Raw genomic sequence first — 23681 nt, 5'->3', positions numbered from 1 at the left:
TGTCTCCACCTCCCAAATGCTAGAATTATAAGCATCATGCCTGGTGACATCCACCTCCTCCTAAGGCTAAAAATAAACATGTACTGCATGTAATGCTACACTAATTCCCTTAAAATTGTGTGAGTCAGCCAGGCATGGTGGCACATGCCTATAAACCAGTACTTGGGAGACTGAGACAGGAAGATCACAGGTTTGAGAACAACCTCAGCAACTTAGAGAGACCCCATTTCAAAATCAAAACTAATATTGATCCAGGTATGGTGGTGCATGCTTGTAATCCCAGCATTTGGGAGGCTGAGACCAGAGAATAGCGGTTTGTGGACAGCCTCAGCTACTTAGTGAGGCCCTCCACAACAGGGCAGGGGTGCAGCTCAGAGGTCAAATGCCCCTGGGTTCTATTCCCAGCCCTGAAAGAAAAAAAAAAACTAAAATTGAAGGTTACTAGGGGTGTAACTCAGAGATAAAATGCCTGAGTGCAATCCTTACTACCAAAAAAAGAATTGTGTGTGATTCATCAGTTTTCAATTAAAATATATATTGATGTTTTGATATGAGATAGATAGATAAATAGATACCTGTTAGCCACACGGTGCATCCTCGGAATCCGCCCCTTGTTCCAACCACCTGACCTCTCTTATTCCTGCTCACGTGGTGGGCCTGATAGACTACATTGGTGGATTTCTGCTGGTTCTCCTACAAAACAAGACCAAGCACAACATTTGATTAATCTTTCTCTCTCTCTCTCTCTCTATATATATATATATATAGAGAGAGAGAGAGAGAGAGATTCTTTATCAGGACAATATAAATTCATTTTAACTTTTTAATTGAGTTAATAGATGTAACAACTTCTAAAACATATTTTGAAAAAGACTCATCCTTCCCTGTCCCTCCTCATATAAATTTTTTTTCATTTCTGTAGATTACCCTGAGATATTAGCCACACGTATATATTTTTCATAGCTGAGTACATATATGCACCTACTTCCTCCATTGTTCTTTTTCTTAATGTAATTCATAAGAGTTTTTGTTTCCACAAAATAACTTTTAAACTATCACCTCATATTTCATGGGTTCATGCAATACAATCTGATAAGTAACTAATAAAGTTATAATGTCATCACAGGTTATATTCAGTCTTTCCCCTCTGTATCTTCTATAACTGGCAAGCAGGATAAGAGTTTTTAAGTCTACCCATTTAGAAACAAATTGCCTTTAGAATACCCATCATAATCCTTTGGGACTATTATTCAGATCACACTATTTTGATGCTATAAACAGTTCTGATTCCCTGACTTTTTAAAGCATGTACCTTAGGTAGCAGTTAGAGAAATGTCTTTGTTTCTATAAACTCATATTCTACCTAAGTCCAGTCGGCTGCAACGTAGAACAACCCTACTACTCTGCAGCTGAAGGAGTGCTAGGGTGTGCCTGCTGAGCTGGTCCCCATGGAGCTAGGGAGAGGCCCAGATCATGGTGTCCCAGATAGCGGTGAACAGGTGAGAATTCAGCCCCCAGAGCACACACAGCTACTTCTCACAAGAGCTAAAGTTTACTTTCATGTTCCTCATGGTCAACATATGAACTTTTTTAACTCTCAAAAAACCCAGCAGAATGGAAAAGGTACCAGTGATGAGGCCTGGGGGTTACTTCAAATATCAAATGTATTTTGGTGGTACTAAAATCAGCCTAGTAAGGTAACAAACTACCTGACCCTGATTGATTTTAAACTCAGGCTAGAAGGTATATGTCTGATGAATAACATTTTAAAAAGGTAAACAGAGTCAATAAATACAGTTTTTGGTGGACTTTAAAAAAATAAAAAAACGATGGTTAAACAGTTTGGTAATGACCCATATATGTCTATGATGTTGTGACTGAATTTCTTTTCTTTCTTTCTTTCTTTCTTTCTTTCTTTCTTTTTTTTTTTTTTTTTGGTGGCACTGGGGTTCCTGGAAGCCCTTCTACCTCCGGGCTACACTCCCAGACCTATTTTATATTTTTGAAACAGGGTCTCTTACGCCAGCGCGGCTGGCTTCGAACCTGCGCGATCCTCCTGTCTCCGCCTCCCAAGTGCGGGGATTACAAGCGTGTGCCACCACGCCCGGCCATGACTGAATTTCTAACAGAGGTAAATCAGTTTCTGAACTGTGAAAATCTATGAACCTCTTACAAAACTTACACGTGCCGAGCATGGTGGCGCACACTTGTAATCTCAGTACTTGAGAGGCTGAGACAGGAGGATAGCAGGTTCACGGCCAGCCTCAGCTACTTAGTGAGGCCCTCCGCAACTTAGGGAGACCCTGTTTCAAAATAAAAAATAAAAAGATAGGGGTGTAGCTCAGAGATAGAATGCTCCTAGGTTCCATTTCCAGTACAGAAAACAATAACAAACACACATGCACATGTACATCTGCCAGAGCTAAGAAAGCACTAGTATTTTTATATAACATCTAGGGGATCTTGGAAAACTGTGGGCTAGCTGAGTGTGGTGACACACGCTTGTAATCCCAGCCTTAGGAGGCTGAGACAGGAGTAACTACTTCCCCAGCCCTATTTTTTACTCTTTACTTTTGTAACAGGGCCTAAGTTGCAGAAGGCCCCAATAAGTGACTAAAGCTGGCCACAAAACTGTGATACTGTTTAACCATCATTCAAGAGAAATGAAAATATGTTTCCAGAAAAAAAAAAACTTGTCCTCGAATGTTGTTAGTAACTTTATTTGGCCCCCAAACTGGACATAGCCAACTTTCCAAAAATAGATACCAAAAATAACCCCCAAATGAAAACCCAACACCAAACTGTAGAAGACTGATAGAAAATGATCTGACAAGCGAAAGGAAGGGACTATTGATGCATACGACGATGCCAGTGGATGGAAAACGTGATCCCGAGCCTAGGAAACCTTACAGAAAAACTGAAGACATGCAGCTCCACTGCTCTGAAGTCTCCCGCTGAGGGACAACTAATTTGCCAAATCAGAACTGCGGGTGCATCTGGGGGGTGGCGGCAGCGTTTTATGTCTTGTTAAGGCATAACAGGCATTTATATTTGCTCCAACTCACTGCAGGCACACTTAAGGTGCGCTATTTCATTATAGGTAAATTTTGCCACACGCACACAAACAGCCATCATAACAAAAGTCAGCAAACAAGAAAACCTACAGTAGGATTTCAGATGGAAGGTGGAATTACTTTGTTCAACAGGGCAGCATTTATGGAAAAGGACTCTGACCCCAACCACAGTAAGAGGGACTATGGTGCTACTGTCTACCTGTGCAATATGAACCCCCATCGAAGTGTAACTTCTCTACAGAGATGGTTTTCTTTTTCTGTCTCTTGGCTGTGTTTTCTCCAGATAGGTCAAGATCCAGAATAAATTCAAGCTCTGCTAATCTTCTCTGAGAACTCTGTTATGATTTTGTGCAGTGCCATCCCAACAAAGCTCTTTGCTTTTAAAAATAGTTCATAATTCACCAGAATGAACTACTCAAATATGTTATCATAGTTGTATCTTAACCATGGGGGTTTATACAAATTTCTATCATTTCAGCAATGTTTACACAAAGAAAATATTTTCAGATGGCCAGGTACTGGGTTTTTTTTTATTTTTTTTGGTTCAGTAAAATAGTTGGCTTCTTATTTGTTTCAAAGCCACCCTTGACATTTTACAAAAAGCTGATGGAGTTGAAGCAGGTGGTTTGGATGATATTTGAACTGCAGAGGGATGGGGCAGCCAAAAACTTTTCTTTTCCTCACTGGAAGCTTTATACTCCTCTCAAAAGGATATGGTGTTATAAGCTTTGGGAAGAAAGGGTGCCTTCAGGAAAAAAAAAAATTCTTCTTGTAGGGGGACAAATGCCTACTTCCCTCTGGGTGCAGAGGAGGCACATAGACTTCCTCAGCACCTTGTCTAACACGGACCCTCAGCAGGAAGTGGCCCACTTAAGTTGGTAAGAGAGTTCTCTGCTGGGTCTCCAGGAAAAAAACTTGCAAAAATCTCCACCTTCACGAAACATAGATGATGCAGTTCAAATATTAAAGAGAACAGAACTCCCATTTACAAGTGTGTTCATAAACTTTAAAGAAGTATTTATGATTTGTGATTAGGGCTCTGGCAAGTGCTTCATATTTTATAAGGATCAATTCAGCACTTATTGGTACTGAAATAAAAGTTAGCACCTAAGTCCGAGCAAACAAATGAATTGGACACTTATTCAACCTATACTGTTTGAATATGTCATATGAGCAACATACTCTCTGGCCACTTCCTCAAGTAGATTATTCCACTGTTTTTCCTCCCACAGAATTAACAAATGGTCCAAAGGTAGCCAAATACAATATATATTATTATGAACTGAAAGAGTCCTCCAGCTTGAAATGACCTGAAATAACCATTCTGAAAAATCTACATCAAAAAGCCGATCCATGCAGATGTCCCTCGTTCTCTGCTCAGGTACTGTGATAGTCTGTTTTGTGCTACTATAACAAAATACCAGTGACTGGGTGATTTGTAAAGAGGAAAAAAATGGTTCTCACAGTTCTGAAGGCTGGAAAGCTCCTTATCAAGACTCTGTCTTCAGCAGAACTTCCTTGGTACACCCTTAGTGAGCCTCACCTGCTCCCCACACTGTGAATCCCAAATCTCTACCTTCAGAGATCCAACTGCCTAGTATTAATGGTCCTCAGAGCCACTGAAACCCAGCTCAATCAAGATGGCTTCATCTCCTGTCACCGTCCCTTGCTCTTCTTCCCATATTCCTCACCACTGGGCCATGATTCACATTTCTCTCCATTATCTAAGTGAGGAGCCATTCTACTGTCCTCTCCCTTAATGGACACAAAATCACCCTGTCACCAAATCCTGTCAAGCCAGCCCACTGCTGTCAGTTGGCTATTTCCAGGGCCTACCTGACATCCTTCAAACTGTCTCTTGCCCGTCAGACCACTCAGCTCCGTCAGTGGAGTAATATTTCCAGGTTTAAGCTGGGCGTGGTGGTGCATGCTTATAATCCCCGTGCTTGGGAGGCGGAGACAGGAGGATGGTGCAAGTTTGAAGCCAGCCTTGCTGGCTTAAGAGACCCTGTTTCCAAATAAAAATATAAAAAATAGGTGTCTGGGAGTATAGCCCAGAGGTAGAGGGGTTTCCAGGAACCCCAGTACCACACACAAAAAATTTTTTTCCAGGTATAAAATCGAACAGGGGGAGGAGGGTGTCTGTGGTTTTTAGGGTCGTGTCCACAGACTTCAGGTTGGGGCCATGGACAATTTTTTCAGCTCTACCTACTGCTTTTCTTGAAAGACCTACAAACCTGATGTTCCTGCCTAGAACAAGGCATTTCATTTGCCTGCTTGTGGGCCCTGGCCTGCACCCTCCATGCATGGAATGTCCTTTCTTTTCACTTGTCTGCTTACCCTGTTATGAAGGTGTGGTTTGCACACTGCTGGAAGGCTTTGGTTAATATTATCAGACACAGACACATGTAACAACTTCCTCTTCTCACCTTACAGGATCCTGTTTGGACTGATGCTTGATTTCCTCCAACTTACCTCACTGTAAGACTCTTGTGCACTTCTTAAAAATACAAGATTCCCAGGGCCCTCCCCAAGAAATTCTAATTCAGTTGGTCTGAGGTACTGAGGCAGGGCCCCAAACACTAGAGGGGTTTTTGCTGCTATCATTGTTGTTTTTTGGGGGTTGTTTAGTTTTTGTGGTGTTGGGGATGGAACCCAGGGACATTCTATCTCTAACCTACACCCACAGCCCTATTTTTTTGTTTGTTTGTTTGTAAACAGGGTTTAAGTTACTGAGAGTTTCCATAATTTTCTAAGGCTGACTTCAGACCTGTAATCCTCCTATCTCAGCCTCTCAAGTACTGGGATGACAGGTGTGTGCCATTATGCCTGGCTTAATTTTCTGTTTGTTACTGGGTATTGAACCAAGGACATTCTACCTCTGAACTAAACCTACCACCCAATTTTATTTCTTGTTTGGAAACAGGGTCTCACTAAGTTGCAGAGGGCCTCCCTAAATTGTCGAGGCTGGCTTCGAACCTGTGACCCTCCTCCCAAGTACCTCTCAGCCTCCAGGGTACTGGGATTACAAGCGTGCACCACCACACTGGTCTCAGTTTCCAATTTTACTATGAGGGGCAGTGCAGCAATTAACAACCCTAATTTCTTACACATGAAAATATGTATGCAGGATTAGTTTCTAAAAGTGGAATTGTTAGGCCACTCAGCATGAGCTTTGTGATATTGAGAGAACTAACCGAATTGTTCTCCATTGAAGAGTAGACGAGTTTATATTCCTACCAGCAATACACTGGGTGTTCCAGTTGAGAGGCTGAGATAGGAGGATCACAGGTCTGAAGTCAGCCTTAGAAAATTATGGAAGCTCTCAGTAACTTAGTGAGACCCTGTTTATGAATAAAAAATAAAATAGGGCCGTGGGTGTAGGTTAGAGATAGAATGCCCCTGGGTATACCAGAGTAGATTATCAAGACTTTTCGATTTCTGTCAATCTAATGTATGAACATGGACTTTCAGTGAGGATTTTAGTCTGAGTTTGCATTGTGATCCTGCATGCTTTTTATTAAGCTTAAGAATGTTTGCGTTTCCTCCCTATTTTTCTTATGATTTATAGAAGCTCTTTATTTTTTATTTTTATTTATTTACTTTTATTTTTTTTTGTGTGTGTGTGGTACTGGGGATGGAACCCAAGAGCATTATACCTCTGAACTACACCCCAGACCTATTTTTTTTATTCCTTATTAAAAAAAAAAAAAGAAAATATAATGAGCTCTAAATTCCCTAGAAGAAGAATCTAGATCAAGCCAACAATTTTTTTTTTTTTTTTTTTTTTTTTTTTTTTGGTGATTGGTATTGGGGTTCCTGGAAACCCTTCTACCTCCGGGCTACACTCCCAGACACCTATTTTTTTTATCTTTTTATTTGGAAACAGGGTCTCTTAAGCCAGAGCTCGCGGCTGGCTTCAAACCTGCGTGATTCTCCTGCCTCCACCTTCCAAGTGTGGGGATTACAAGTGTGCGCCACCACGCCCGGCAAGCCAACAATTTTTAATTTATTTAATTAATTTATTTTTTTGTGGTACTGGGGATTGAACTCAGGGGCATTCTACCTCCAAGTTACACTCTCAGTCCTATTTTTGATTCTGTATTTTGAAACAAGTTCTCACTAAGTTGCAGAGGGCCTCCCAAGTTGCTGAGGCTGGCTTTGAACATGCAAACCTCCTGTCTCAGCCTCCCAAGTACTAAGATTACAAGTGTATACCACCATGCCTGCCTGGTTGACTTCAAAAATATATATTTACTGAGCACTAACTGCAAGCCAAAGACTGTACCAGGGGCTGCGGATACAATGGTTTAAGAGACCCACACCAGGCCTGCGGCCCCTGAAATCACCTCCAAATCTAACAGTCATGCCAGAAGTACTCGGCAAATATTAATTGTTGAAATTGTGTTAAAAAAAAATCTGGGTGTGGTGGCGCACACTCGTAATCCCAGCATTTGGGAGGCTGGGACTGGAGGATTGCGGTTCATGGACAGCCTCAGCTACTTAGTGAGGCCCTCTGCAACTTAGTGAGACCCTGTTTCAAAATAAAGAATAAAAAATAGGGCAGGAGGTGTAGCTGGGAGGTCAAATGCCCCTGGGTTCCATCCCCAGACCCGGAAGGAAGGAAGGAAGGAAGGAAGGAAGGAAGGAAGGGAGGAAGGAAAAAATTGTGTTAAAAAAAAAAGCCGGTGTGGTGGCGCACGCTTGTAATCCCAGTGCTTGGGAGACTTAGACAGGAGGATCACACAGCTTCAAAGCCAGCCTCAGCTACTTAGTGAGGCTCTCAGCAACTTAGTGAGACCCTGTTTCCAAATAAAGTATAAAATAGGTCTGGGAATATAGCCCAGATGTAGAAAAGTCCCTGGGTTCCACCCCCAGTATCACATACACAAATAAATAAATAAATAAATAATGAAACTGTGTTCAAAAAATCTTCAAAACATAGATGCGGGATTTAACAAATAAAAACACAGTATATCTCATGCAATATTTGGGATGCTCTTATGAAAAGCATGTTCATTGCTTATGAAATTCAAATTTAACTGAACATCCCATATTTTTATCTGGCACCCTAGTAAGTATTTACTTCTTAGCAAATAGGCCCTAACTCTGCATTTATTACATGCATAAACCATCTAAATGCTGTGTCTGTCTGTCTGTCTGTCTCTCTCTCTCTTTCCTCCCTCCCTCCCTCACCCCCCCTTGGCTTTCTTCCTTTTTATACTTCACTAATAAAATATCTTTTTAGGAAATCTTTTCAAAGAAATACTACATCTCTAGTGATAATCAAAGGGTACAATTTAAAGGTCGTGGTTCTGCTGGAGGTGGTGGTGCACACCTGTAATCCTAGTACTTAGGAGGTGGAGACAGGAGGATTGCAGGTTCCAGACCAGCCTCGGCAGTTTAGTGAGACCCTCAGCGACTTAGGGAGACCCTGATTCAAAGTAAAAAAGAAAAATGGCTGAAGGTGGAGCATGGAGGTAGAATGCCCCTGGGTTCAATTTCCAGTATAAGTGAGGCTTGGTGGCCCATGCTTGTAATCCCAGTTCTTGGGAGGCTGAGATAGGAGGATTGCCGGCTGTAGGCCAGTGCATGGTAACTTAGTGGGACTATGTTTCAAAATAAAAAATATAAAGATTTGGAGGTAAAGGAAGGAAGGAAGGAAAAAAATTGCAAAAATAAAAATTTTTCAGAGTTTAAATCATTTTTCCATCAAGATCTAATGCCCTATATCAAGAACATTTAGCTTTCAGCCTTTATCTTGAAATCAGTTATGAGCTGCCTCACTGGCTGGGAGACAGTGAAAGGGGATACAAGATCCAGGAGAAGTTGTTGGAGGGGATAAGGGATGAGGGGGACGGTAATAAGTCCTTTGTGGAGGTGGGGAGAAGGCAAATCAGGCCCAGAACCACTGAATTCAGATGTTCTAAAACAGCTTCACCCTCCCCCTCTAGCAACCAATGAGTAAAAGGGCTTTTTTCTTTTTTTGGAAATCTGCCATTCTCTTCCTGGCCGGCTCACAGATTTCTCAGGGGAAAGACTATGTGGCAGGAAAGGACAAAGTTTTTCAGGAGACAGCCTACACGCTTCACGCTCATCAAATGTCCCTAGAAATACAAAATTGTTACCCTGTCTATACATATATCCACCACCACCTTCATCATTAAGAATGTGTGTGTGTGTGTGTGTGTGTGTGTGTGTGTGTGTGTGTATTGTGAAGTCTTCCATCTAGACTTGAAGGCTACCAAAATTACCTCTTATTTTCCCGAGCAGGAAATAAAGGGTATGATTTGCCCTCCTGGACTAGAGAATCTCTGGTCTCTGACAGAGGCAGGCGTAGACCACTGTCCCTCTTTCTTTTATCATCACTCCCAAAGCCAGTAGCACATCAGTGTCCTAAGACTGTCGGGGAAAGCTACGAGAGCAGCACACTTCACATCCCACTGCTAGTGGAATTTGGGATTAAGTGACCCTATTCCTACATCTCCATTTCTATCCAAGGAGGTCAAGAACCAGCCACCCATAAACTTTATGGTATCAAGTTCCCAGCACAAGGCTAGTACACTGACTTTTTTTTTTTTTTTTTTTTTTTTTTTGGTGGTGGTACTGGGGATTGAATTTAGGGGCCTTTTATCTCTGAGCTATACCCCCAGTCCTGTTTACTTATTTATTTTTTATTTTGAAGTACAGTCTCACTAAATTGCTGAGACTGACCTCATACCTGCAATCCTCCTGTCTCAACCTCCCAAGTGTTTGGCTTGTAGGCCTGTGACACCACACCTGGGCTGACCTGTCTTTTTAATGTAAATCTGTAGCCTTTACCTAGATATTTCACAGGAAGCAACAGCAGAAAAGAAACACATATTTGTGAATGTATTATAAGGAGCAAGATATAGGTTGATTTTTTTTTCTACAAATATTAAAGAGAAGCCTCCATACACAGAAAAAAAATCCACATACTTTCAGCCAATTGATTTTTGACAAAAGGGCCCAAAACATACACTGGAAAAAAAAATAGCTTCTTCAACAAATGGTGTTGGCAAAACTGGTTAACCATATGCAGAAAAATAGAAATAAATCCCACTTTCTCACCCTGTACAAGAGTCAATTCAAGATGGATCAAAAACTTGGAAATTAGACCAGAGATCTTGAGACTCCTTGAAGAAGGCATAGGTCCAACACTGCAACACATAGGCACAGATAAACACTTTCTCAACAAGACCCCAAAGGCACAACAAATTAAAAGGTGAATCAATGCGTAAGATTGCATGAAACTGAAAAGCTTCTGTACAGCAAAGGAAACTATCAGAACCTCAATTGAGAGCCAACAGTAATTGGCCAACTACTCCTCTGATAGAGGACTAATATCTAGAATATACGGAGAACTCAAGAAACTCAGCATTAAGAAAACAAATAACCCAATCAAACAATGGGCAAGTGAATTAAATAGACACTTCACGAAGGAAGAAATCCAAATGTCCAATAAATGCTTGAAAAAATGCTCAACATCAAATCAAAACTACCCTGAGATTTCACCTAACTCCAACTAGAATGGCAATCATTCAAACCACAAACAACAACAAATGCTGGTGAGGATGTAGAGAAGTGGGAACTCTAAAACATTGTTGATGGGATTACAAATTAGTGCAACTACTGTGGAAAACTGTATGGAGGATCCTCAGAAGAATAGGATGAACTTACCATTTGATCCAACAATACCACTCCTGGGTATCTACCCAAAAGAAAGGAAACCAAGCTATCAAACTAATGCATGTATATCTATGTTCATAGCTGCACAATTCACCATTGACAAACTATGGAACCAGCCAAGATGTTCATCAACAGACGAATGGATTACAAAACTATGGGATATGTACACAATGGAATTTTACTCAGCCATCAAAAAAAACTCAATTACATCATTTACAAAGAAATTGATGGAACTGGAAGACATTATGCTAAGTGAGATTAGTCAGTCACAAAAAAATAAGAAATCAAATGCTCTCCCTAATATGCAAAAGCTAGGGAGAAATAAGTCAGAGGAAGAACTCTAGATGAAGAAAGAGATTTTATAGATGAGCAAATAAGGTGACCTGAGGGAAAGGGAAGGGGGAAGAGGGAAATTGTCTAATGTACATGATGTACTTTAACAAACATATCAAAGTCAATCACTAAGCCAAGCATGAGAAGGAGGAAGGGAGAGGGAATGGGGCGGGAATTAGGTAAGGGCTAATTGGGTGATGTGTGCATGTATGTCTTCACCATCTTGTACCCCATTAGGATGTATGACTACAATGCAACAATAAAAAATTTTATAAAAGAAAAATAAACAGCCATGCGTGGTGGCACATGCTTGTAATGACAGTACTAGGGAGGCTGAGACAGGAGCATCCTGGTTTGTGGAGCCTTGGTTACTTAGTTACTAGGGCAGAGGGTATAACTCAGAGATTCATCCCCAGTACTGAAAAAAAGAAAAAAGAGAAGAAAAAGGCATGGTGGTGCATGCTTATAATCCCAGCATTTGGGAGGCTGAGACAGGAGGATCACAGTTTGTGGACAGCCTCAGCCTCTACTTAGTGAGGCCCTTTGCAACTCAGTGAGACCCTGTTTCAAAATAAAGAATAGTTAAAAAAAAAAAAAAAACAACATAGGGCTGGGGATGTAGCTTGGAGGTAGAATGCCCCTGGGTTCCATCCTCAGTACCAGTAAATAAATAAAGTAAATAAGAAAGAGTAAATGAACAACAACAACAAAACAAACAAAAACAACAACAACAAAAAAAAACACCACAGTACTCAGGTTTCCTCAGACGGACTCCACAGGGCAAATAAAGCCTAAACAATGAAAAAATGAAAACCAAAGATATATTAACAAACAGATGTGCAAAACTCTCTTCTCAGGAGTCAGTGTGTGTGTGTGTGTGTGTGTGTGTGTGTGTGTGTGTGTGTGTGTGTGAGAGAGAGAGAGAGAGAGACAGACAGACAGACAGACAGACAGACAGACTAGGGATTGAGCCTAGAGGCATTTCTGAGCTACACCTCCAGCCCTTTTTATATTTTATGTAACATTTATTATTGTGGTACTGAGGATTGAACCAGGGGTATTTTGCCTACGAGTACACCCCAACCCCTTTTTATTTTGAAACAGAGTCTCACTAGATTGCTGAGGGTCTCACTATATTACTGAGGCTGTCCTTGAAACTGTAATCCTCCTGTTTTAGCCTCCCAGATATTGAGATTACAGGTGTGTGTCACTACACTCAGCTTTCATTTGGTGTGTGTGTGTGTGTGTGTAATTTTTTTTTCCAATGGGGAGTCCAGCCTGAACTTTCAGGGGATTTTCCTTGGGCTGTAGACATGTCAGGTAAACGAATGTGGACCTCCGGGAGAGACAGCCCTTCCCTTAAGCACAGGAAACCTGACCCAGCAACAAAGCTTTAGTCCCAAGGAAAGGAGTGACTTCACTAGTAGCCTGCTGACCTGGATTTGCCTCCTGATCCAGCTCCCACAGCCTCACACTTAAATCCTCTGGCAAGAAAAGAGACAGAACCAGATCACAGAACAGCCTGGCTCAAGAGCCCAGGCCGGCACTGAGGCATAAAGGACCAGGGTGGACGGTCACTGGGCTAGAGGCCTGGCTCAGCCACCCGGGGCTGGCTGCTGTGACTTGAGATTATGGATTTTAAAGCTGTTTATAGCCTCCAACTCCCCATTTGCAGAATGAACGAGACAACACCTAAATTAAAGAGTTGTGATAAAAATTCAAACACACCCAACTACCAATCAACAGCAGGCTGGGAACGTAAGGGGTAAATGGTGGCGTCTACACTATGGAATCCTTTACAGCAGTGAGGACAGAGGACACACACACACAGCTGGGTCTTTACAGACACAGTGTTGAATGAGGACAGCCACAGAAGGGCACCTACTGCATGATTTGTCTTATCTAAAGCTCAAAAGAAAATCAGGCTAAACAAATAACCTATAGAGTCCCAAGGCACATCAGATATCCAAAATAGCTGACTGGGCTGTAGGCGAGTCACAGGGTAAGCAGGATCATCTGTCGTGGACACCAGTGTGCTGCTCCCTGGAGACTTAGGAACAGCATCAGTCCAGATATCACTGCAAAGGTAAGCCTCCTAAGGCTGGGCAAAGGGCCCGAGGAACATGGCTCACCTCTGCAACAACCACTGGAATGACGGCGTGGCCTAGTCATGCCGCCCAACACGCTTTAATCACATCCCTAATCACATGGCTTAATCACCGCTTTCACACGTGCAAGACAGTAAGAGATTCCCGCAACAATCATCCCACCAGACCAGCCAAAATCTAGCTCCTGAGGGGGAAAACTAGCTTAGAAACAAACAAACAGGATTAACTTGGTGGGCTAGCTTCAATCCCCTTTGATCACGCATTAAAATCACCGCGCAACTCTTTTTATCTTGTGGCATTTCTCTGACGCCATGTATGGATACAGAGTAATTGTACACAGATTTTTTTTAATGTCTGTAAAGACTACATATCAATTCTTTTCTCTAGTATGTAATAGACGGAAGGTATTTCATCCGAGTAAACAGAATAATCACTATTAGTAAGCCAGTCCCTCTCTGTGTTTAAACTGTCATGCACTCACACGTTAGACAAAATGTTTCCAACCACAATTATACTGGATCATCACCCAGAAACCTTCCATACTAACGCAAATTTACACCATCAAGCTCTGTTTGGTTTTTGTCAGGTGACAGAAGCTCAGTAAGCATATGGCATAGTCCCTCAGGCGTACACCGGGCCACCTCATTCAAGTGATGCTCAGGAAACAGTGTGACCTCGTGTGGGTTTGGCCCTCGTCTGCCTGTGAGCAGCTATGTAAATTGGAATGCTCCGAGCTGCGCTCCCAATCTACGGGGAAAGCACAGATGTCATCCACGCACTTGAAACCCTCTTCATCCTCCATCCCAGACGGAGAGGCGAGGGCCCCAGGTGCCTCTCCTGTCTGTGCTCAGCCCTGTCTCGGGAGGTCTCAAATTGTCTCTGGTTTCCGGTGTGTCTGTATGTTCCTCCTTTCGATACTCAGTCTCTCTCACTTATCTACCTAGAGGAGGAGCAAAGAGAAATACCGTTAAGCCGGGCGTGGTGGCGCACGCTTGTAATCCCAGCATTTGGGAGGCTGAGGCCTGAGGATCATGGTTCGCGGACAGCCTTAGCTACTTAGTGAGGCCCTCTGCAACTCAGCGAGACCCGGTTTCAAAATAAAGAATAAAAAAATAGCGCAGAGGGTGTAGCTCAGAGGTAGAATGCCCCTGGGTTCCATCTCTAGACCCGCAAAAAAAAAAAAAAAAAAAAAGAGAGAGAGAGAGAGAAATACCGCAGACACCCCTACTTTACGCATTCTGTGTCTTCTAATACCAACACTGCCAACACTATCTTCATTTGACGCAGACTGCTTGACACTGAGGGCGGGAATTTTTTTTTTTTACCATTTCATGCTTGTTTCAAGTAAATATTTTCTTTCATTTTCCAAGAACATCTCGTGTGAGAGTGTGTGTGTGTGTGTGTGTGTGTGAGAGAGAGAGAGAGAGAGAGAGAGAGAGAGAGAGAGAGAGAGACAGACAGACAGACAGACCAACAGACAAGGAATAGAACCTAGCATGCTAGGCAAGTGCTCTACCACTGAGCCGTACTCCCTCCTGGCCCTCAGGGCCCTATTTAAATTTTATTTTGTGACAGGATCTTATTCCATGGCCCAGGCTGGCCTCAGACAAGCCATCTTCCTGCCTCCATCTCTCAAGTGGCTGGGATTACAGGTGTGTGCCACCACACCCAGTTCAAACATGTTTTAAAACTTTTATCTAATACATACAATCTATTCGATTATCATACACGCACTTCCCATTTCAAAGACTCAATCTTAAATCTCCAAGCTGAGGGTAAGCAACAACTTCCATGGAGTTGAGATGGTTTTATAGCCCTGGGAAATTCTTTCAGAATATACTTGTATTTTTTTTTTTACTTGAAAGTATTTCTTATTTTTATCCCTAGCTCTATTGAGCTGATTGACAAATACGAAACTGTACCGATATTTCAGCGTGTACATTCTTAAAGTTGTCTTGTGTGGATGTTAGTTATTAAATCTGCCAAAAAACAAGGGTCTTCTTGGATTAACCATAAGTTGGCCTCCAGGCTGTGTTCCTGGATCCTACATCGACCTCACAAGCTATCTCTTTATTGATTTAGACCCAAAAGACTGCGGATGGAGGTACTTCTCTGCTTTTCTGTAAACCAAATGATCACGCTAACCTAGAAAATCTTAGAGATTTTTTTTTTTGGATATAACTAAACCTGAATTTTATTGAATGAGCAAGATAAAATATTATTTAAAAGGCACGAATAAGGCTGGGATATAGCTCGTGGCAAAGCAATTGCCTTGCAAGTGTAATGATCTGGTTCTAATCCCCAGTTTTTTTTTTTAAAAAAAGACAGAAAACAAAAGAAAACATGAAAAAACAGCTTTAAAAGGCAAGAGTGGCATTTACATTAAAGTTTATTTTTCTTGTTATTTACATAGATTTGAGTTTTTTCTGTATCCAGAGTGCCTGACTGAATGCGCGCGCGTGCACGCGCACACGTCCACACACACACACACATGAGAACATTATATATTCATTCAATAAAATTGAGTAATCTAAAATATCAAAGATAAAATTTCATGACAATTCATTCAGGTACAGCAATGCAGTTGACTGCTGGTTCGTGAGAGATGTTATATTATTTATTTGTGGTCAGTATTGTGGGGCCAAGCCCCCTCCTGAAAGGCTCTGTAAAAATACTAGTTTATTCTGTGGGAATGAAGTTTCCATCTAAAACAACCCATTTGGTTCATGAGCGTCCAATCTATAATGTAAATAAGGACTTAACTGTACGTAGTGGATGAAGTTGGGCTGTGCCAACACTTCACAAACTGTTCTTCAGATTGTTTCTTGAGATATGACTATGTTTTCCATGGTAAGGATGGCAGAAGAAGGGCGCTGCCTGGTAAGCTTAGAAACACAGAAAATGAGACGGAACATCATCCTGGGACCCCTACAAAGCCTGCTTGTGTTAGCCATTTATCAACCTCTGCCCCTAAGTTAACTTGGGCATGGACAAAAACTGTGGTATGTCCACACAGTGGAATCTTACTCAGCCATAAAAAGGAATTAAGTGCAGAGACCCGCCACAATATGGTTGAACCTTGAACACATGCTAAGTAAAGGAAGCCAGGCCCAGAAGATCATGTGTTGTGTTATACACTTATAGGGAATATCCAGAAAAGGAAAGTATCTGAAGACAGAAAACAGATTGGTAGCTTTCTGGGACTTGGGGCACAAATGGGAATGTTGAAAATGGACAACAGAAATCTTTTTGATGTGACGGAAACAGTGTGTGTGTGTGTGTGTGTGTGTGTGTGTGTGTTACTGGGAATTGAATACAGAGGTATTCTACCTCTGAGCTATACCTCCAGACTGATTTTCTTTCTTTTTGGAAACAGAACCTCACAAGGTTGATGAGAGTCTGTCTTCAAAACTTCAGGCCTCCTGTCTCAGCCTCCCAAGTACTAGGATTACAAGCATGCACCTCCACACTCAGCTTGTGATGGAAACACACTAAAGTCAGATCATGGTGGCGGCCACACAACTCTGTCCATCTACTAGGAATCTTTGAGTTGTATAGAAAAGATGGGTGGAATTTATGGTATATGAGTTGTAATAAATCTGTTTTTAAGAAAAGTCCTTTCGTGTGTTGATAATAACCTGAGCTGGCCCATTTCATTTTCTTCCTTAGATTCTCTTCAAATCCTTAGGGCAGCTCCAAATCATAGAAGCTTGTCTAGGACCACAAACACAGACACGTCATTTTCACTCTAACGCTTACTCTAAGCATAATGGCTGCCCTTTTATTGGGTAGTCCCTTTATTCTGATGAGACTGTAGTAAGAATTCCAAAGCCCTGTGTAATGCTCATTAAGGCTCATCTTGAAGTAAGTAAGTTGTGGCATATTCAGCAATAGAATGCTACATAGCAAGGCTGCTCAACCTCCATACTACGGGATTTTAGGGCCAGCTAATTTTTGGTGGTGGGGTGCTGTCCTGTGGGTTGTTGGATGGTTAGCAGCAATTTCCCTCTTCCAACCTTTAATTGTAACAACTAGAAAAATGTATCTGAGTAATGCTAAATGCCCCCCACCAAGGGGCAAAATCATCCCAGCTGAAAATCACTTACATAGCAATGAAACTGAACACATTCCAGCCACCCACCAACAATATGGATAACACAAATATAACTTGGAGCAAAAGACGCCATACACAGAAGACTGTATAATGCAGAATTCCATTTACAAGAGTTCAAAATCAGGCAAACTCATCCGGATGGTTACATAGGAAAGGGAGGTGGTGACTGGCAGTGCCTTCTGGGATTCAGGAGATACCTGTTTCCTGATCGGGGTGCTGGTTACACAAGTGTGTTCACTTCATGAAAGTTCATGAGTAGCACACTTATGATTTATATGTTTTTCTATGTGCGTATTACACTTTGTTGGAAATTTAAAATATGGGTCATCGCTGCTGAAAAAACAAGGCATTCATGGTGACTCAACACCTTTCTAACAGGATGCCAACTCATTCCTTTACAGACCCACCATGGTTCCTTCTGGCCCACCCTGAGCTGTGAGACAGAAATCCAGTGTGTCCCCTGATGAACGGAAGCCTGTTTCTGCGGCACTTCCTGATGCAGGTGCCAAAGCCAAGAAAGACCCCACCCTCGCCCACCCCCACATTCAATTCATACTTGCAAAGCACAGACTTAAGATTGATTTCAGTGTGAAACCGAGTGAGACCAGACAAAGAAAGGCCCACTCCAGCATTAAATAATGGTGCTTGTTTCTAAACCAAAGAGTCTAATAAGACCCCATTCAGTAGTTCAAGGGCCAAGGTGACATTGTTGATAATGGCAGTGGTTTGTTTTATTAGCGGTGAGTGAGTTGTGCTGATTCATTCATGTTCACGCTCTCAGTTGGATCCTTTCACTTGACCAATAACTTGTCCTTTCAGATAGTGGGCTAGATATAAGACAAGAGTTTATGACCATAGTGACCTCTGATCTAGCCTTAGTTAGGTGACACCAGACCCAGCCCTAGTAGTCTAACTAGTAAGCAAGGCGTGCATCCTCCATACAACCTTGCTGTGAGCCTCAAAGCATCAGGAGTTACTTCTAGCCTTTAAGTTTCACGTGTGTGTGTGTGTGTGTGTGTGTGTCTGTCTGTCTATATTTCTTTCTTTTTGTGGTACTGGGGGTGAACCCAGGGGCTTTTCTACTTCCGGGCTATACTCCCAGACCTGTTTTATATTTTATTTGGAAACAGGGTCTCACCAAGTTGCTGACAGCCTCACTAAGTAGCAGAGGCTGGCTTCAAATCTACACAATCCTCCTGTCTCAACTTCCCAAGCGCAGGGATTACAAGCGTACACCACCACACCCAGCTGTGTGTGTGTGTGTGTGTGTGTGTGTGTGTGTCGCTGGGGATTTAATTCAGGGGCATTCTGTTTTTGAGCTACACCTCCAGTCCTATTTCATATAATAATAAATAATAATATTATTATTATTATTATTATTATTATTATTATTATTAGGAAACAGGGTCTCACTAAATTTCAGAGGACCTCCCAAACTTGCTGAGGCTGGCTGCAAACCTGCAATCCTCTTGTCTCAGCCTCTGAAGTACTGGGATTACCGCCTGATTTATACGTATGCATTTTAAATAAATAACAAACAATATGTATCCTCATGCACATATTTGCATGCATAAGAGGCAGACAAATTCCCATCAGTATCTTGTGTCTCTGAATATCTTGTGAGTGGGGCTAACTGCGGTTTATTCCATTCTATCTTTTCAAGGATGTTTGTATAGTAAACGACCTTGGAAGATGGAGCAAAGACCAGTCTGCTTACTACCCTTTCAAGGTCAGATTTAGGTCCCCTCAGATCAAGGCTATTCTCCTGGGTTGCAACTCACTTTATCTAGATAGCATCTATTTGGATGCACCCATGGCACTCCTTTGGGAGTTGAGGCTAGAGAAACTGACACGTGTGCTGATAATCACCCTCTTTGCTGTGCTGCAAGTACTATCGTCTCTGACCCAGAACGCTCCTGTTTCCTGCCAGCAACCATGAAACAATGATAAGTTTTACGAGTGAGTTAAAAATCTCAAGCTATTCACACTTTATATATTATCTCTCTATATTTTTCATTTCCTGAGTTTTATGGGGTGGGTACTAGGGATTGGACTCAGGGGTGTTCTACCTCACCTACACCCCAGCCCTAGTTTCTATTTTTTTTTTTTAAAAAAAAAAACAAGGTTTCACTAAGTTGCTGAGGGCCTGGCTAAATTGCCTCAAACTGCAATCCTCCTGTCTCAGCCTCCCACGTACTGAGAGTACAGGCATGTCCCACCATGCCCTGCATGGCTTTGTTTTTAATCTGAGTACTTGAGAGGTTTAGAAAGGAGGATTGCAGGTTTGCAGTCAGCCTCAGCAAGTTAGTGAGGCCCTCTGCAACTTAGTAAGACCCTGTTTCAAGATAAAAAAAAAAAAAAAAAAAGTAAAATGGGGCTGGGGATGTAGCTCAGAGGGAGAATGCTCCTGGGCTCAATCCCCAGGACTACACATTACAAAAGGAAAGCCTCCCCTCTTGCTTTCTGGCTGCTGAAGCTGCCACCACACCCTCCCTGTGATGTTCTTCACCTCAGCCCCAAAGCAGGGGAGCCAAACATCCATAGCCTGAAATCTTGAGTCAAAATAAACCTTTTTTTTTTTTTGGTGGTTCTGGCGATGGAACCCTTTTACCTCTGGGCTACACTCCCAGACCTATTTTATAATTTTATTTGGAAACAGGGTCTCTTAAGCCAGCTAGGGGTTTCAAACCCGCGAGATCCTCCTGTCTCCGCCTCCCAAGTACGGGGGTATTACAAACCTGTGCCACCACGCCCCGGCAACCTTTCCTCTTTTTAAAAAGGGAAGAAAACAAAATCTGCCTGCTCAGTTCTCTCTGAGCAGTAGTAGTACTATTGATTTACTATGTGTCCTTCCAGAGAGATTACACGCATTTATAGGTATCATAATTTTCTCCATAATGTTACCTGACTATAAATACTGTTTTGGTCCATGCTTCTTTAACTTAAGGAAATGCTTGAGGGTATATATATATATACACACACACACACACACACACACACACACACACACACACACATACCATTGAGGGTATATTATCCTACCCCAATCTTTTCAAAGTAGCATTAACAAACTGCTCACACGTGCCCTAAGGCTGGGGCATGTGCCACCGTGTCTGGCTTCAACCTCTTGTTAATCAAATGATACAAAGAATGTCCTTGCTTGTTCATCCTCTCGCTCCTTTACAAGGTCTTTGTGACGGGTGCCAAAATTTGAGTTGCTGGCTTAGAGAATATGCTTTAATGTTGACAGGTATTTCCAGATCTCCTCTGTGGAAGCTGTACTAATGTACATCTCTGCTAGTAACATGTAAGAATGTCTGTTTACCTTCACTCCATTGCCAATATGACATGTTGGCTTAAGTTTTTACCATCGCCAATTCACAGGTGAAAATTAAATATTACATTTCTAATTTTCCTTTCTTATAATGAATGAGATTATTTTTTCCTGCATTTAAAAGACATTTTTACATTTCTATAAACCTCTATTATCTCTTCTCTATATTTTATCTACTGGATTGTAGATTTTAAAAATATCTTGATGTATATAAACTTTATACATCTTGGAAACCAGCCCTATTTCTATGAGAGTTACAAACTATTTGCCAAGTGGCTGTTTGTCTTTTGACTTTGATTTTTAAAAATTTTCAGTCTGATATTTAGAAATATTTTTGTATTTAAAGATTTTATGGCATTTGGAGCTTATGTCATATTTAGAAAGGTCTCTGCCATTCTATGATTATAAAAGATTCATGCTTTCTTCCAGCAGTTCTATGTGGTTTTTTTTTTTTGTTGTTGCTGTTCTTTGGTTTTTTGGGGGTTAAGTGCTTAAATCTTTGCTTCATCAAACCTCTTCATTTGAAGATCATTTTTTTTTTAACGGTACTGGGGATGGAACCCAGGGCCATTCTACCTCCAAGCTACACCCCCAGCCCTATATTTTATTCTTTATTTTGGAACAGGGTCTCACCGAGTTGCAAAGGGCCTAACTAAGTAGCTGAGGCTGTCCGTAAAATGCGATCCTGCTGTCTCAGCCTCCCGAATGCTGGGATTACAAGCCTGTGCCACCACGCCTGGTTGAAAAATCAATTCTTAAGATACATATTACGAAGCTTATCTTTACTCACAAGGTTAAGTGTATCTCTAAAGCAAGATTATTTTATTTTCAGCTCCATAATCACATATTTTAAAATCCCCATCCTCAGGCAGATACTGACTTATGGCCTTAGATACAGTGTCGTTCAAAGTACACTCCATATGCACACAGATGATATTAATCTTATACAATGAATATTGTTACCCTACAAAGGAATAATGTGTCGCTTTCTAATTGTAACTTAATATATGGATTTTACTATGCATATTTTGAAATTATATTGCCAAGGAAGAGGCAGATGATGCAAAAGAGACTTCCTGCTGGGAAGGCTTAGGCATGCCGGGGGTTTCTTGTCCTTATGAAGGAATTAACTAGGCTGTGGTTCTCTAGCCTGGCTAAACTGAGGACCCTCCCTGTCAGCTTTTAAAAGTCTTTGATTAGCCAGCTGTGGTTGGTCACACTTATAATCTTAGCATTTGGGAGGCTGAGACAGGAGGATCGTGCAGGTTTGAAGCCAGCCTCAGCTACTTAGTGAGGCCCTTTGCAATTTAGTGAGATCCTATTTCAAAATAAAGAATAAAAAATAGGGCTGGGGATGTAGCTCAGAGGTAGAATGCTCCTGGTTCCATCCTTAGTACTACAAAAAAAAAAAGTATCTTATTGGGAGGCTGAGACGAGGATTGTGGTTTGCAGACAGCCTCAGCAATTACTTAGTGAGGCCCTCTGTAACTTAGTGAGACCCTGTTTCAAAATAAAGAATAAAAAAGAGGGCTGGGGGTAGAGTTTGGAGGTAGAATGCTCCTGAGTTCCATCTCCAAAGTACTGGGGAAAAAAAAAAAGCATGATAATGTCCCAACACACAGAGCAATTCCATCAGATGCTCCGGGAGTGGGGTCTGGGTATCAATATTTGAAGCTTAGTAGGGTTGCAAAACACTGGACTACATGGTCTCTAAGGTCCCACCTAGATCTTAGAAATCAAGAGAAACCTATAGCCGGGCGTGGTGGTGCACGCTTGTAATCCCAGCATTCGGGAGGCTGAGACCGGAGGATCGCGGTTCGCGGACAGCCTCAGCTACTTAGTGAGACCTCTGCAACTCATTGAGACCTGGTTTCAAAACAAAGAATAAAAAATTGGGCAGGGGGTGTAGCTCGGAGGTCAAATGCCTCTGGGTTCCATCTCAAAACCCGCAAAAAAAAAAAAAAAATCAAGAGAAACCTTATGATATTAGCATAATGAGTGAAGCCCAGAAAGCATAAAACCCATACAGGTATAAGCAAATTCTACAAATATTAGTGGAAAATTATATTCCCAATTGATCCTTGACTTCCCTATAGATGAATATAAGTATGCTTGACATTAAAAACACCATCAAAACCATTCAGGGCACAAAATAACACAAAATTTATTGTTATTAATCTATGGTAGCATTTGTACTTTGTATCCAAACTTATGGAATTCATAACTTTTAAACTATATATATTGTATATTACATATATATTACAAAACTATACACACATCTATCTGTCTGTCTCTGTATCGTTTAAAATTTTTAACTCTCAACTGGGTGTGCTGGCTCATATCTGTAATACTAGTACTTGGGAGGCTGAGACAGGAAGACTGCAGGTTCAAGGCCAGCCTCAACAACTAGTGAGACCTGTTTCAAAATAAAAAATAAAATATGGCTAGAGGTGTAGCACAGAGGTAGAAGGCCCCTGGGATCAATCCCTAGTATCACAAAAAATAATTCTCTAATCTTTCTAATATGAATTATATATAATTCAGAGTATAAAGTAGTAATTTATCTTACTGTAAAATGTTAAGAGTATAATAAGATACAAGCCAAGATAATTATTTTATGGGGACACATACACTCCTTGTTTTAGGGAAGAGCGAGACAATCCTAAATGATGATAGTCCACAACAAAGTTATGACTGAGAGGACAGTAAAAGTCAGTTTCTATAAGTAATTAATTTAAATGAGGATTTTTTTAAAACAATCAATACAAAAATAAAACTCTTTTCTTTTTCTTTCTTTTTTCTTTTCTTTTTTTTTTTTTTTTTTTGGCAGTACTGGGGATGGAAGCCATCTACCTTCGGGCTACACTCCCAGACCTATTTTATATTTGGAAACAGGGTCTCTTAAGCTAGAGAGGCTGGCCTCGAACCTGCGCGATCCTCCTGTCTCTGCCTCCCAAGCGCGGGGATTACAAGTGTGTGCCGCCACGCCGGGCTTAAAACCCTTTTCT

The 23681-nt window shown here is 41.5% G+C and overlaps 1 protein-coding gene across 2 annotated transcripts in view; it reads right to left on the bottom strand.

The window, feature by feature from the left end:
* PAPSS2 (3'-phosphoadenosine 5'-phosphosulfate synthase 2) overlaps positions 1–23681 on the bottom strand; it is a gene marked incomplete at both ends in the record, with an annotated part of 72624 nt that overhangs the window by 33865 nt on the left and 15078 nt on the right. For both annotated transcript variants that reach the window (XM_080694490.1, XM_080694491.1), the window contains one exon: positions 576–693. In XM_080694490.1, the coding sequence (XP_080550616.1) occupies positions 576–693 (118 nt within the window). The remainder of the gene's footprint in view (positions 1–575; positions 694–23681) is intronic.

This window comes from Muscardinus avellanarius (assembly GCF_963383645.1).
Source record: "Muscardinus avellanarius genome assembly, chromosome: 4".
NCBI lineage: Eukaryota > Metazoa > Chordata > Mammalia > Rodentia > Gliridae > Muscardinus > Muscardinus avellanarius.
The sequence above is the reverse complement of the archived record's forward strand: the minus strand, read 5'-3'. Positions and strand labels throughout refer to the sequence as shown.